This window comes from Bison bison, unplaced genomic scaffold, assembly GCF_000754665.1.
Source record: "Bison bison bison isolate TAMUID 2011002044 unplaced genomic scaffold, Bison_UMD1.0 scf7180017864053, whole genome shotgun sequence".
Taxonomy (NCBI): Eukaryota; Metazoa; Chordata; class Mammalia; order Artiodactyla; family Bovidae; genus Bison; species Bison bison.
In genome coordinates this window covers 4,541,791-4,558,231 of record NW_011494625.1, presented here as the reverse complement: position 1 = coordinate 4,558,231, position 16,441 = coordinate 4,541,791, and the positions used below count along the sequence as shown (strand labels likewise).

General features: G+C 45.3%; 2 protein-coding genes across 4 annotated transcripts in view; both read right to left on the bottom strand.

Annotated features, from left to right (window-relative positions):
• LOC104985613 (N-acetyllactosaminide beta-1,6-N-acetylglucosaminyl-transferase) overlaps positions 1-16,441 on the bottom strand; it is a 120,870-nt gene that overhangs the window by 44,227 nt on the left and 60,202 nt on the right. The gene's annotated exons all lie outside the window — the stretch shown is intronic.
• LOC104985614 overlaps positions 1-16,441 on the bottom strand; it is a 58,843-nt gene that overhangs the window by 6,094 nt on the left and 36,308 nt on the right. The window contains exon 2 of one of the 2 annotated variants that reach the window (XM_010835854.1): positions 13,216-14,906. The exons of the other annotated variant lie outside the window; for it this stretch is intronic. Coding sequence (XP_010834156.1) covers positions 14,881-14,906 — 26 coding nt within the window. The 3' untranslated portion in view covers positions 13,216-14,880. Of the gene's footprint in view, positions 1-13,215; positions 14,907-16,441 lie in introns of those variants that run through there. 2 annotated transcript variants of the gene reach the window in all.

Here is a 16,441-nt window from a genome sequence, read left to right as displayed (position 1 = left end):
ATGTTTTTTTTGTTGTTGTTTTTTTGTTGGGCGCTCTCACGTCCACCAAGGTCAAACCATCCTGCTTCCCACCCAAGGCTTGAGCTGTGTCACTCTGACAACCTCAAACACTTCAACCACATCGAAACCCAGAAAGTAAACCTGAAAAGGTCTCCTGGCAACCAAAATAAAGATCAAACATCAAGGCTGGATTCATACACCTGAATGTGTACAGACAGGTAAGTGAAAAAAGTTAAAACAAAAAAAAGTAGGTAAAGCTGGTGAAGGGCAAGAAAAACAGGGCTAGTGAATTTCTGAGCGGCAGCTAACGCTTGGCCATGGTGTCGGGGAGGCTGAAAGAAGGTGGGGACAGTGGTAGAATCGTTAGTTCTTGCCCCACCTACAGCTTTCGAACTGTTCTGGAGAAGACCCTTGAGAGTCCCCTGGACAGCAAGGAGATCAATCCTAAAGGAAATCAGTCCTGAATATTCACTGGAAGGACTGATGCTGAAGCTGAAGCTCCAGTACTTTGGCCATCTGATGTGATGAGCCAACTTATTGGAAAAGATCCTGATGCTGGGAAAGATTGAGGGCAAGAGGAGAAGGGGGCAGCAGAGGATGAGATGATTGGATGGCATAGTCACTGACTCAACGGATGTGAATTTGAGCAAACTCCAGGAGATACTGAAGGACAGGGGAGGCTGGCGTGCTGCATTCCGTGGTGTTGCAAAGGGTTGGAAACGACTTTGAGACTGAACAAGAGCCACCTTCACAGCCAGCAGTGAGTAACATGTAGGGTCATGGGGCCAATGCTGCCAGCTCTGCAAATGTTTTAAGAGGAGGGAGAAATCTGAATTTTATATTTAAAAAAATCCAAACTCTTTAAATGTTATCAAGTAATTAACAAATTTTTAAGACCCAAGTGAACGGACACACAAGCACCTGAAGACTGCATCAGCCCCCACAATGCCATCTTTCCCCTTTGGCTGAAGCATCAGAGCTCATGTATTTGAATCTCTCTTGAGGCTTAGTTTATTCTCTCTTAGTTTAGACACAATCCTAACACACTTTCTTAGAACTAAACAGGTAAGAAGTCACAAATTAGAAGAGGGATGTAGAACAGTTAGACTGGGCATCCTTTGGTCAGCAATAGGCGAGAGACTCAGCATGAAGTAGGTTCAAGAAAAACTCCAAAAGTTTCCATAAAAAACTACAAATAGAGGTACCATATGACCCAGTAACCCCACTCCTGAGCATATATCCAGAAAAAATGAAGACAAATACGAAAAAGATACACACACCCCAATGTTCATGGCAGCACTACTTACAATAGTGAAGGAACAAAAGCAACCTGAATAGCCATCAACAGATGACTGGTTTAGGAATACAATGGAATATTACTCAGCCATTAAAAAGGGCAAAATACGACCATTGGCAGCACCATGAGTAGACTTGGAGAATATCATACTAAGTGAGGTAAGGAAGGCAAACATATCATTTACCTGTGGATCTAAAAATTAATACAGTGAATCTATATACAAAACAGAAACGGACTCATGGACATAGCAAACAAACTTACGGTTACCAAAGGGGAAAGGAGAGAGATAAGTAAGGATTAATAGGTACACACTGCTATATATAAAACAGATAAACAGCAAGGATGTACTGTGTAGCACAGGGAACTATATTCAATGCCTTGTAATAACCTATAATGGAAAACAACCTGAAAAATAAAATTATGAATACATATATGACACATATATAACTGAGTCACATTGGTGTACACTTGATATTAACGCAATATTGCAAAACTGAATTTCAATTTAAAAAGAAAGAAAAACTCCACAAACATTTCAAGATCATTCGATTAAAGAATGACTGGCATTTGTACAGTATTTAAAAAGATCAAATAAGGGAATTCCCTAGTGGTTCAGTGGTTAAGACTCTGGCTTGCAATGCAGGGGATGTGGGTTTGATTCCTGGTTGGGGAACTAAGATCCCACATGCTGAAGGGCAGCTAAGCCCGAGTACCACAGCTACCACGGCTACTGAGCCTGCATGAAGCACCGAGAGAATCTGTGTGCCATAAAGATCTGCTTGATGCAACCAAGATCTCTGGGGCCACAACGAAGACCCAATGCAGCCAAATAAATAAATAAATGTTTAAAAATAAATAAAATTATCAAATCAGTTAATGAAAAGGCTTGAAAAGTGTGCAAGCCAATGAACGTAGCAGTTTGGGGTTGAAAACAAGCAGAGGACTAACATTTAGTGAAATAGAAATACATCAATATATTCGTGTATATATATTTTGCATAGTCTATTTAAAAAGGCATTTCTGAAATATGCTTATTCAAATTAGGGTTTGTTTTTTTTTTAGTTTAACCATTTTGCACACAAAAGGGCAGGTTCTAAATTACCCAGGAAACTCACAAATCTGCCAAAACTTGTCTGTCACAGGCTTCTATAGCAGAAGTCAGTACTTTTTCTGTGAAGGGCCAGATAGTAAGCATTTTAGGTTTGTGAGTTGTTTGGCTTCTGAGGCAACCAGTCAACCCTAGACTGTGTTCTGAAAGCAGCCACCACAGCATGTGTCTGTGTCCTGCCAAAACTTTATCCATGGACACTGATATCTCCATCTCATATTATTTTCAAGTCATAAAATAGGTTTTTAAAATTTATTTTACAATCCTTTAAAAATGCAAAATCATTCTTAGCTTGTAGTCAGTATAAAAATAGGTCAGATTTTATAGCCCACAGGTTGTATGTTCTTGGCTCATTTCTTTTCCAGATCATAATCAAGTTCCTCCAGGCCTGTATTTTGTAATATCAGAGTCTTCATAATTACTTTCCAGATGAAGAAATGCGAAATGAGGAAAAAGGATACTGTTGGTCATTCTTGTACCTGCCTGAATGCCCAACACGCCCCATCAGGGTTAAAAGTACACTGGGCCTACGTGCCTGTCTCCTTTCTTCTATAAAACGGAGATACTAGGAACACTGACCTCACAGCGTTCCAAAGAGATCTTAACAGCTTAGTACACAAAAAGAGCTTAGAGTGATACCTTGCACAGAAGGTGTACTCAACAAATCTTCTAGCATCTCTCTCTGTTGCCAAACGTGGTTCACACAGAGCCTGAAGTGTCCATCCACCTTCCGATACCTCTCATGAGGCAGAGCTGCAGGGCTTGACGAGCGATTCTTCATCTTTGCTTAGTCGCTCAGTCATGTCCAACTCTTTACCACTCCATGAACTATAGCCTGCCAGGCTCCTCGGCCCATGGGGATTCTCCAGGCAAGAATAGTGGAGTGGGTTGCCATTTCCTCTTCCAGCGTTTCTTCCCCACCAGGCATCGAACCCATGTCTCCAGCATTGGCAGGCGGATCCTTTACCACTAGCACCACCTGGGAAGCCCTAAAAGACCCCAAAGGACAGGGGGGCGCCATAAAGGCTGTGGTTATCATAGGCAGAGCCAGCCTCTGCAGCCCTCTCCTGTATCCCACAGTGAGGGAACTGCTCTTTATTCCCAATTGCAGACCCTCTTCCTCTCTTTTTTCTTAATTTACTTGGCTGCACTGGGTGTTAGTCACGGCATGAAGGATCTAGTTCCCTGACCAGGGATTGAACCCAGGCCCCTTGCGTTGGAAGCTCACAGTCTTAGCCCCTGGGCCACCAGGGAAGTCCCCCAGTTGCAGCCTCTTGAAGTATAGTTGCAGCCTCTACTTAGAGACCGAGCGGGCTGGTGCACCCTGTAAAATGTTGTGACACAGCATGCTGGTGAAGACCCAGGCTTTGGAGCAGGGTTTAAATCTGGTTCAGCTGTTTACAATATGACCCTCAGAGAGTTTCTTGGGATCACTGTACCTTTGATGCCGAATATTCAAAAAGGAATCATAGGAAGTCTATGAAAGTCAATCCGGCTTGGAAGGCTCCTGTATTTTTCTATACTATTCCACATAACATCACTCCAGCTTACCCTTATTCTTCTAAGATCACATTACTTTTTTTTCTACTTCTCTGGCAGCCTCTTTGGGGCAGCCAATTTCTTTCCCTCTTGTGGTTAGTTGCCTAGATTTAATTCCAGTTTTCCAAGCCAAAACAAAAGCAAAAACCAAACTCACACGTATTTGATCTTTGGCTCAATTCCACTAAATCTCAAGGGACAGAATTGGTGACTATTTGTCTTTCTATGCAACTTTTCTCTGTTTCTAAGTGTCTGCTCTGAGAAAAAAAATTCATGAGAAGACTTTGCCTCTGTTCAAATCTGGACATACTTCTGGTACCCTTCTCATCCACCAAACTCCTCCACTCCCATATTTTTGAATGTTGAAGTTGCAAGGAGATATTTCTACTAAGAGATAATATCTTATCATTCAGCTGCTACCAACAATCTGTATCTTGAAGACACTCTCTTTCTTCTAAACATTTTCGAATAAATGAAAACAAAACCGTCTTAAAATAGGAGTAGCCAGTGGCTTCCTCCAACTTCTAGCTTTAATAGCCCTATTAAATTCTTGCCTCGCTTTCAGTTCATTGAACCCACTATCGAACTAGCCTCTTTCCCACAGAACCTGTCGCTTACTTGAGTTTAGACTGCTGGTCGGGCCAGAGTGGCTTGGCTGAATCCCCACAAGCAGATGTTTCTTTTACTTTCCTAGAAATGAAAGCTGGATAAAATTTGCCTTCAGGATATGTCCTGTGTCTGAATTCAATAGAAGAAAATCCTCACCCTTGGTTCTCCCACTGGTTAAAGTGGTTTTCTTTTTTTAAATATAATTTTATGCATTTATTTATTTTTGGCTGTGCCGGGTCTTCACTGCTGCTTGGGCTTTCTCTAGCTGCGGCACGCGGGGTCTAGTCTCCAATTGCAGTGTGCAGGCTTCTCATTGCGATGGCTTCTCTGGCTGCAGAGCACCGGCTCCAGGGTGTGCAGGCTTCAGTAGCTGTGGCTCCCGGGCTCTAGAGCAAAGGCTCAGTAGCCGTGGCACACAAGGCTTAGTTGATCCGCAGCATGTGGGATCTTCCCTGATCAGGGATCAAACCCGTGTCTCCTGCACTGGCAGGTGGATTCTTTACTACTGAGACATCAGGGAAGCCCTAAAACGGTTTTCCATTCAAATTTTCTATTTAGCAATCCATCCTTTTAAAGGATATCCTTGAACTCGATTTTTTCTCCTCAAAAACAGGGAAAATTGTTATAAGCAGGGTAGGCTCAGCCCTGGTCTCCTTTGGTTAGGGATCTCAGGGCTGATGGTGTAGTTTGGGTTACTACCCTTCAGTGTGTCTTAAATGTATTGTAACCTATGTAATGGAGTAGTTTTGGTTACCTTTCTTCCCCCCGCCCCCACCGAGTAAATGATCAGTGGAACATAAATACCTAGGGCACTAATTCTCAGTCCCAAGATGCCTTGGGCATCGGAAAGACAAGAGGGAATGTTTAAGGGCAGTACTTAGGATAACCAATTGTCCAGTTTGCCCAGGACTAAGGAATTTCCCAGCACAAGGGATTTTTTTTTTTTTAGTGCTAAAAGTGAGAAAGTCCTGGGCAAACAAAAATGTCTTTGCTATCCTAGATATCATCGGTCCTAAGCCCTCACTGCTGAATGATATATCAAACAGAGAATGTTCAACAGCTGATCAGTATGGAGGGAGATCAAACTAGTCCATCCTAAAGATCAGTCCTGAATATTCCTTGGAAGGACTGACGCTGAAGCTGAAGCTCCAGTACTTTGGCCACCTGATGCAAAGAGCCAACTTATTGGAAAAGACCCTGATGGTGGGGAAGACTGAAGGCAGGAGAAGGGGATGACAGAGGATGAGACAGTTGGATGGCATCACCGACTCGATGGACATGAGTTTGAGCAAGCTCCGGGAGGTGGTGATGGGCAGGGAAGCCAGGCGTGCTGCAGTCCCTGGGGTCGCAGAGTCGGACACAACTGAGCGACTGAACTGAACTGATGGAGGGAGAGGAAATGTTGAAATCATTGGTCTGGGTGAGAGGCGCAAGCAGACCATCAAAAGTTTGCAAACTACAGTGCAGAAAAACTATGTGAGCTCCCACACGTATCCTCAGGCCACTGTGGCTCGAGCACAGAGTGATGCAGAGTAAGAGCGAACCAGTAAGAATACACTTAGGACTTCCCTGGAGGTACAGTGGCTAAGAATCGGCCTGCCAATGCAGGGTCCCAGAAGATTCCATATGCCTAGGAGCGACTAAGCCCGTGTGCCACAACCATCTGAGCCCGTCCCCAGGTGGCGCTAGTGGTGAAGAATCTGCCTGCCAATGTAAGGAGACACAGGTTCAATCCCTGGGTTGGGAAGATCCCCTGGAGGAGGAATTCTACTCCAGTATTCTTGCTTGGGAAATCCCATGGACAGAGGAGTCTGGCAGGCTACAGTCCATAGGGTCACAAAAACTCGGACACAACTGAAGTGACTTAGCACAACATTTGGAAAAAACCTTCTACTCATGGCTTTGTCTAAAGCAGGTCAAAAAGAATGTCACATACTGTTCAGGTGAGAGCATGAAAGACAGGCATTGAGAAATCACATTAAGAACTGGTTAGTTAGGCCAAGAAAATTTAATTTTCTTTTTCTCTATGAGGAGCTGTCAGTGTTAATATGAACTGCAGCATGTAATTTTTGAATTGGGATCATCACAATGCATTGTATTTTTATGATCTACATGAAAAGAATCTGTAATGGAAGTAATCCCTACCTCCAAAAAATGCAAGGCCTTGGGTCTGCATTAAATGGTATGATCCATGTTCATCTCAAAAAAAAAAAAAAAAAGGCTCAGAATGTTTGCTTTCTTTACCTTAAGTTCAATCAGCATTCTTTCATATCATTCTTGATCTAAACAGATTAAAGTCAAACAATCAATAATGATGTAGTGATGAAAATAAATGTAATGCATATGAAAGAAAAGGAGAAATGGTTGGTTAGAAAAATAATATAACTGCTGGTGTGTAGGTTTGGTTTTTTTTTTTTTTTTTAATATTTATTTATGTATTGGCTACATCCAGTCTTAGATGGCATGTAGGATCTAGTTCCCTGACCAGGGATTGAACCCAGGTCCCCTGAATTGGGAGTGTGGAGTCTTAGCCACTGGACCACCAGGGAAATCCCTGGTTTTTGTTTTTGTTTTTGTTTTCTGGTTTTTGTTTTTAACCACTCCATGCCACACATGAAATTCCCTATAACTGCTGCTTTGCATATTGCTTTCTAAGACTGCAGATTTGTTCACTCTAAGATCCAGGGGGAAAAAAAATCCCTAAAAATCTTAGCAGGGTCATTTTCTTTGTACAGGGCTGTTGCCCAAAGCAACAGCCCTTTACAAACCCAGATCTGGTCTTTAAAGTAGGGTTTTCTGCTATTAGTCTGCTCTTTGTATTTCTTTGGTGCAGACTTAGGTGGCCACTGGTTAAGTTCACAGATAGCGGACCGTGGATTGGAGCACAGTCTGGCTTGAACTGGTGCCCCCAGGAAGAACTTGGCGTTGAGCAGCCTTCCCAAGACGAACCGGCTGCTTTGGAAAAACAGAGAGAGGGAGAACAGGCCTGTTGCTGTTGACCAGGGGAAGAAGGACTTCAGGAAAATTCCCAGAAAACCTGAATGGGCTAGAAGATGTGGTCTGAAGCTGACCCAGTAAGATCTGGCAAAGGGATCTAGACTCTGTGTGCGTGTTGTGTGTGTGTGTGTGTGGTGACAGAGAGGGTGGCTGATTTGAAGCTGAGTTGGCAGCAGTGCTGATGAGCATATAAAACGTTATTTCCATTTGATTCAATTCAGTAAATATTTATTCTTATTCCACTGGATGCTCCCTATGTTGAGCTGCCAAAAATATAAAAGACCCCAAAGAGATAGTAGTTGTCAGGGCAATATGATATCCATGTTCACAGTTATAGGGCAAAGAAGATGATAGAATGACATAAAGGAGTTACAACAGAGGTTTACAAAATTGAGACCAAAAATCAATGAACATTTCCCATGTGATAAGGCCTTGAATGTAGACATATTCAGGCCATGATGTAAACAGGAGAAATCAAAGAGGATGACTCAAGGAAAGAGGAAGAAAAGTAGCAAAGGCAGAAACACAAAGCATGGTTTTTCTGGAGTGTCCCTTTCAGGGAAGGCCGCCTTGGGAATTAATTAATCAGTGACATTGATGTGGCGTTCCACAGGGCTTTGCAAACGTCCAACATCCAACATCCTATGTTGAGAGGATTGGATTGAATAATTCAGGAAGCTGTTGTTGAATGTCACTGAGGCTTCTGAAACTGAGAAGTTATTCTTCGAAGAAAAATATGTCAGGAGTGTTAGAATGACTTGAAGAGGGAGACTTGTGCGCCAGAGACACCACATTGATGGGTCTAAAGATTATCTTGAGAGGTGGGCACCACAGGCTGGAGTCAGAGCAGTAATGATGGGCCCACAATGGTGATGCTTACTGGGCACACGCAGAGCACATGGAATGTGCTGATTAGGGCTGGGGGCTGGAAGAGACGTCAGCGGACTTGGAGGATGGCGGTGCCTGGGGTTCTCAGGAAGGGGGCTGTGAGAAGTAGGCAACAAAATGGGGAGGTGTGAGCAAGGGCCAGTGGGCGCCTCGGGAATAGATACCCAAAGGCCTGGGAGGAACGCAGACAGGGCCTGGGGAACACAGTGGAGACTTGTGATTCATCAGGACAGAATGGGGTTGAGCTTGGAGGCCGAGGAGGTCACCAAGGAAGATGGAACAGCAAGAGCCAAAAAGCAAACCTGGTAAAGACTCTCGAGGGATGTTTACTGAGACCTAAACTCTCCCCAGTTCTACATTTCACTGAGACTACATTTCAACTGAGAGTTGAGTGGCTCTCAATCAACTATTATCCAAGTCTCAGTTCAGTAGTCAGTGACCAAGAATATGAAAAGAATGGAATCCACTTAAATACATTTCCAAAGAGGGATTATAAAAGCAATGCCTTCTAACACACATGGCAACTTTTTCCGAAGGTGGAAGCCATCGCTCAAAGTTCTGCGTGACAAAGTATTGTCCAAAGACTGCTGGCTTCAGACAATCATTTCTTCATGGCACTTGTATCTCTCTGTCTGCCTTTTAGGAGTAAGAACAACTTTTCGAAAAGAGCGATTATATATGATGCACTGAGGATTGGAGCCAGAACCCTAAATTAGAAGTAGGATGATTTGAATTTGGGCCCTGACCTTGCCAATTCCTAGCCAATAAATAAACTCAACAAACATTTAGAGAAGGCACTCATATCACAGATAGGCTGGGTTTCAAAGTCGACAGGTACGGGGAAGACAGCGTGCAGTCAGAATTCCTCTGGAGGAAGGCCCTGGGAAGAAGCCACAGTCTCTCCATTATTCCAGCACGGCACATTCTCCCTTGAATCTGTGTCCAGAGAGTGACTTCTTACGAGCACCAGATGGACAGCTTGGCTTTAGCTGAGGAGCCGAGTCATGAGATCACACTGTCTCTTTAAGGTTGGTGAGCCCTGAAAACCAAGACCCCCTCATGAGAATAAGCAGAATCCACCTGTGGACCATAGACTCATTGTGTGGAATGGTGGGCAGGGGAGGGATGACCATTTAAACTTACACACACTGTGTGTGTGCACATGTGTGTGTGTGAGAGAGACAGAGAGAGAGAATCTAGTTGAGTTTGCGAAAGTTAAGTGACTCTGAGGAGCCGGGACTCCATTGCTCGTTTGCCAGTCATTGTACAGGGAATAAGGAAAAAAGAAATTGGCAGATGCCGGTTCTTCCCTCGCAGGTCAGTCTCCCAGGGCCTCTCGGAACATAGACGCAGCACCACAAGACTCACAGTACATGGGATACAGGGGGATGGAGTCCACCGGAGCGAGCATCAGGAAAGGCTCTCTAGAGAATGTGACTCTAAGCTGAGTCTTTGAAGAAAAGCACAGGCCAATCAGAGGAGGGAGAGGGAGGCAGAGCCTTCTAGAGCCTCCTGGTGGAGGGGACCGGCAAGAGTCAAGGCAGGGAAGCTGAGCCCTTCGAAGGTCAAGGGGGCCACCCGACAATGAGCCCCCTTCCAGCAGAAGGGCTGCAGTGTCATGCTTCGGTAACGGGGATCCATGCCTAGCATCTAAGGAGAGAGACATGGTCACAGGACCGATGTGCTTTTATCAAGGTCATTCCATCTCTGGAGGATGGATTAAAGCGGGCTGAGAACGGCATCAGGGGAAGTTGTTAGGAAAGGAAGTTAGACTATCGTCGGAGAGAGATAAGCAGAGAGGGGGTGATGGCACTGGACTTGGAAAGGAGGCCGACAGCCAGACCCCACTCATGGACCGTTCACTTGGTCCCTGGCAGGACCCAAGCCCCTGCCTCCGCTGCCAATAACCCTATGAATGGGCGCTGCCAGGTCAAGTTTCCCCCGTGACCTTCACGCTAGGGCCTCGCCCACGTCAAGCTGGGTCCAGCTCTCACCCTCGGTCCTTCGGGCCCAGCCACACTGGCTGCTTTTCTGGCTCCTGGACATGTGGAACCCGTGCTCACCTCGGGGTCTCTGCAAGCCCTCACCCCTGTACCGGGAACCCCCTACTCGTTCCCACGGCCCTCCTCACTTTGGAGCTGCAGTTCACATCTGCTTTCACCAAGAGGTTGGTCCCTTCCTGGGTCGGCCTGCTCATTTCCTTCATGGCACTTGGAGTCTCTGATTATCTTATCAGTCTACTTTTTATTGTCTGTCTCCTACTTCTAGAATATTCCATGAAAGGAGGGGCCTTATCTGTTACTCACTGTTATATACTTGAAAGTAAAGGCGATAGTCGCTCAGTCGTGTCCGACTCTTTTGTGACCCCATGGCCTACAGCCCACCAGGCTCCTCTGTCCGTGGGATTCTCCAGGCAAGAACACTGGAGTGGGTAGGAAGAAGGGTAGGAGTCCCTTCTCCTGGGAATCTTCCTGACCCAGGGATAGAACCCAGGTTTTCTGCATCGCAGAGAGATTCTTTACCATCTGAGCCACCAGGGAAGCCTAGAATATACTTACTCACTATTACATTCAGACTCAGCACAGTGTCCAAGTGCTCAGTACCGTGGGGAGAGGGATAAATTATGAGTTTGCAACTAACATAGACACACTCCCCTCCAGTCTTCGCTCAGTCTTGTTCGACTCTTTGCTACCTCACGGACTGTAGCCCGCCAGGCTCCTCTCTCCATGGGATTCTCCGGGCAAGAATACTGGAGTGGGTTGTTGCCATTCCCTTTTCCAGGGGATCTTCCCAACCCAGGGATTGAATCTGGGTCTCCTGCATTGCAGGCAAATTCTTCCCCATCTGAGCTACCAAGGAAGCCCACAGACACACTGCTGCTGCTGCTGCTAAGTCGCTTCCGTCGTGTCTGGCTCTGTGCGACCCCAGGGACGGCAGCCCACCAGGCTCCTCCATCCCTGGGATTCTCCAGGCAAGAACACTGGAGTGGGTTGCCATTTCCTCCTCCAATGCATAAAATAGATAACCAGGACTCCTCTGCTGGTCCAGTGGCTAAGATTCCGTGCACCCGTGCAGGGGGCCAGGGTTTGATCTCTGGTCAGGAAACTAGATTCTGAATGCCACAATTAAAGATCCCATGCGCCGCAACTACAGCCTGGGGCAACCAAATAAACAAATAAACATCTGAAAAGATAGAGAATCCATAAGGATCTGCTGTATAGCACAGTAAACTCTACTCGATATTTTGTAATAACTTTTAAGGGAAAATAATCTGAAAGGGATATATATATATATATATATATATGTATGTATAAGTGACAGAGAAGACAATGGCACCCCACTCCATTGTTCTTGCCTGGAGAATCCCAGGGACGGGGGAGCCTGGTGGGCTGCCGTCCCTGGGGTCGCACAGAGTTGGACACGACTGAAGTGACTTAGCAATGTATAAGTGAATCACTTTGCTATATACCTGAAACTAATACAACATTGTAAACCAACTATATTTCAATAAAATAAATTTACTGAATGAATATCTATATTACAGGTGAAGAATATGATAATAATAGCAGTAACAACAATAAAAAAAATGAACAGTCAAAATATGTGCTGGGCACTGGCCAAACTCATTGAAGCCTCACAGATCTGACATAAATATCATTATTTCCTCCATTTTACAGATGGGGGAACTGAGGCGCCCACATTTAGGTAACTTGTCCAGTTACCTGCCTTGTAAATGGCAGAGCAGTCGGTCTGGCTCCCGGGTCCAGCCTCAACATCTATGCTACACGGCTACTCTGATGACTCCCCGAGCTGCTGCTGGGACTGTCAGGAATAAAAACCTTTCTTTTCTCCCAGGGGGGCCAGCTGTGAGAAACAAACACTTGGGGCTACTTTAGAGTCTCTCTGACACCATGTGGGGATGGAAAAACTGAAAAACATCAACTCAGAGACAGAGTGACCATCTCAGACCAAACTGGGACTTTCCTGGCTTTAGCATAGAAAGTCCCATGCCCAAGATGCTCCCCCAGACTTGGGCACACAGGGACAACTGGTCACCTTACAGAGAGGTCTCTGGTGTATGAGTCCCAAATACACTATCCAAGCCTTGGTCTAGCTGTACTTGGAGGCCCTCCTTGGACACCTCAGTTCTATTGACGTGATCCGGTAAGTCCTGCTGTGTTTGTTTAAGCAACTTTGAGTTGCATTTCTGTCACATGCACTTCAAAGAGTCAAAACACACACCCAAAGAAAGTCCACATATAAATAAAACTCAAAGTCAAAAAAGCAAAATAAATCAAAGTAAGAAACACGCCATTTTTAGGACTGAAAAATGAGGAAATGTGGTCATTTCTGAGGTTGAGGTAATCTATTTGACAAAGGGGCTTAAAAAAAAAAAGTATACAAAATGGAAAGAGGAAAAGGCAAATGAAAACATTCTAATGGAAGAAAAGCCTCATGGCATGAGAAAGGTCAGAGGAATGATGAGCAAAAATCCAAAAGAACAGGGAGGGGGTGGAAAAGGAGCTGAAGCCAAAGCATGGAGCAGTTCTGCCTTTTCTTTTTCTCTTAAACTATTCTAAGCCTGTTTTGTTTTGTTTTGTTTTTGGCTGCGACATGCAGGTTCCTTAGCTGTGGTGCACAGGATCTTCATTTCCAGACCAGGGATCGAACCCATGGCCCCTGCACCGTAAGGCAGGGTCTTAGCCACTGGACCGCTGCTGCTGCTGCTGCTGCTAAGTCGCTTCAGTCGTGTCCGACTCTGTGCGACCCCATAGATGGCAGCCCACCAGGCTCCCCCGTCCCTGGGCGCTAGGGAAGTCTAGTTTTAGGTTTTCGTTAGATCTACTGTAAGGTGGGGCAAGACAACTGAGCTTCTTGTGGAAGGGACTGTGACCAGCAGTGGCTTCTGCAGATACTCAACAACCACATAAGACTTAAAACGTCTCAACGGTCTCTGGCACTCCACCCTGGGGCAGACAAACCAAAGATAATGCTAAGGAATACCCAGAATAACCAGAAAAAGCTTTTCTTCAGGTGACGGCAGTGATAACAAAGACTGGAGAAGTTGGGAAACATCAGCATGAACCAGAATTCATACCAGGGGCACAGGTTAGAGCCTCAGGCTCACCCTAAACCCCTCGCTCTACAGCATGAGTCAGAGAAATGCGTGCTCCTGAAGGGTTTCCTTTGAGAATGTGGCCAGAAGGTAGAAATCTAGATAATCCATCTGTACACAGCCCCACAGGATGGAATGAGAGCCACTCTTGCTGGCCTCCCCCAAAGAAGGATGTGAGACCAGGCTCCCCTGGGGCTCTCTCTGGCCTGGCCAGCACATTCTAACACAGTTGGAGAAAACCTAAGTGTTGGAAACCAAGAAGGAATTCATTGTCTCAATAGAAAGACAACATGAAAAAAAAAGAAAGCAGTGTGAGGATATGCAACTCAGGCCTACCTCAATGAATATACTTTCACAGAGTCACTCATCTTAAACTGTTCTCCTTTAGTCTTCTGATACCATTCAGGAACAGGATCCTAGTGATGTTCATGGTCTTAGTCCTTTTTAGGTGTTTCAGGGAGCACAATATGCCTATGCAGGGTCTTTCTAACACAAACACTTTAGGATATTTAGCGGGACTTCCCTGGTGGTCTGGTGGCTAAGACTCTTCTGCACTTTCAATGCAGGGCGCCCAGGTTCGATCCCTGGTCAGGGAACTAGAGCCAACCTGCCACAAGTAAGAGTTCGAAAGCCACAACTAAAGATCCCAAGGGTCGCCACTAAGACCTGGCACAGCCAAGGAGGTAAATAAATAGCTACCTAAAAAAGATCTTTTAGGGTGTTTAGGACAGACAGAAGGGAACTTTGAGGGAGGCAAGGAAAAGCACCATCTGAACTTGGAGAAGGATGTTTATGCTGTTTATCGAAGGACTTTTCCCTTTGAAACTGACATGGAGAAGGGAAGAGCTGATATGGTCAAAGGGTGCCTGATAATTAAGAACCAGGCTCCTGCACTCTATCCTAAATCACAGAGAACGCTCAAGTGGAAAACCACTGGAGAGACTGGAGCACTGGCATCGCCTTTGAAGAAGGGGGCGTCCAGCACTTGGGCCAGAGCACGTGACGGCTTACTTTCTTTGGCACCTGTGATTCGGGAAGGGCCCACCTATGGGCAGGATATCCTCCTGCCGGCTCCCTGAACCGGGATACCACCCGGAATGGAAGAGAGGAAGGCAGCAAGCCCCTGGGAAGTGGCACATTATTCTGAAAGGCATCCCTTGAAGAATCAGATCACTGAGGGTCCTCATAGTGAAGCTCTCACCTCCAGTTTCCCGCAGGGGAGATGACGTGCACTTGCCAAGGCTAAGGGGCAGCAAGACTGAGGGAGTCTAGACTCACCAGTATCTCGGCCTTTCTACAAGTTCTCAACAGCTCCCTGCTATGTGTTTATGTGGTTCTGAGTATTGTGCCCTCTGCAAAAAAAAAAAAAAAGGCATATATAGGAACAAAAAAAAAAAGGTCTTGCCTATTGGGTCTTTTATTTTGTAGCTGGGGAGATAGGAGGTTCCAAGATATGACTTTTGTGGAAAATCCCTTGGACAGAAGAGCCTGGCAGGCTACAGTCCACGGAGTCACAAGAGTTAGACACGGCTTAGTGGCTAAACCACCACCACTACCATCCAGTCACCAAGAGAGGGCAGAAGGCAGGGAGCTACCCCACGAACCTACAGCAAAAATGGTCTTGTATCCCGAGCCTGTCGAGGTATATCATTCTCAGCCTCCTGCCTTCATTTCACCAGGGCTGGAAAGGAGAGGGGGACTAAGGGGAAAAAAAGGGGGCGGGAGAAGGGCGGTGAAAGATTATTTTTTCCTTGATTTTCTTAAGTTGATTTGACATTGGTAAGACTAACCATCCTTCTGCTAAGCAAACACAGACATTTAACACTAACCCAAACCCATGTTTTTCCTACAATTTAGGCTTTTGTGAAGTTACAGCTGCCTTCATCTCAGCATGATATCTCCGGAACCACGTGCCTAGAATCAAACCATTATAAATCTCAAGGGGATAGTGAAAACACAAAGGGAATAAATATTTAAATATGAAAACCAGCCTCTCAGTACCTTATGTTCCCCACTTAGACACTCAAGATGGAAACCACATGTAAAAGGTGACAAGGCGGAGGCCCTGGAAGAGGGAGGTCCAGACACAGAGTGTGCACTGATGGGAGCGAGCCCTGTTCCCCAGCCAGTCACCCTGGGACTCAGAGACCAAACACGGCGTTTTCCAGAGAATGCTGGCATGTTTATTGCCCAGCAGGCCCTGCCCTGCAGCCTAAGAGCATCTACCAGCGTTTCCAACTTGGCAGCCCCCCAAAAACCAGAACAATGATTGCTTTTCTCTAGCTATAATAATGCTGTCAAGTTCATCAGAGATCCATTTTGTATTTTTCAGTGAGTGCAAAGCATGCTGTTTCCTTCAGAAGAAATCCTATCATGTTTTATTTAGTTTTAAAAATCAATGGTCTGGTCCATTAGCACAGGTAGAACTGCTCTGATGAGAAAGGAAAAAGCTTCTCCTGGAATCTCATTATTTATCTGAAGTTAGAAATAAATATATTTTTAAAATGATGTGGTACATGCATGAGTCCAAATATTTCTCTGCCCACTGGGTCTTAGGGAGACAGCTGTGGCACCGCAGTAAAGCCTCATGCTTTGCCATTCATTCATTCATTTTTTTATTGAGCATTTACCGTGTGTTCTTTGCATAGAGGATACAGCAGGTAACAAAATAGAAAATGACCTGCTTCATGGAGCTAATGCAAAGAAGGCCAAAAACAAACGCATTCAAAAAAGTAGATTTAATAATTCCAGAAGATGATAAAAATCTCTGAAGGAAAAGAGAGGGATGATCAGTTCAGCTTCTCAGAGTTGATGACATCTGGCTGATAAGGGGGAATCTAGGAATGGGCAGGGGAGTGGCCAAGCCAATGGCCCTGGGGTTACAGCA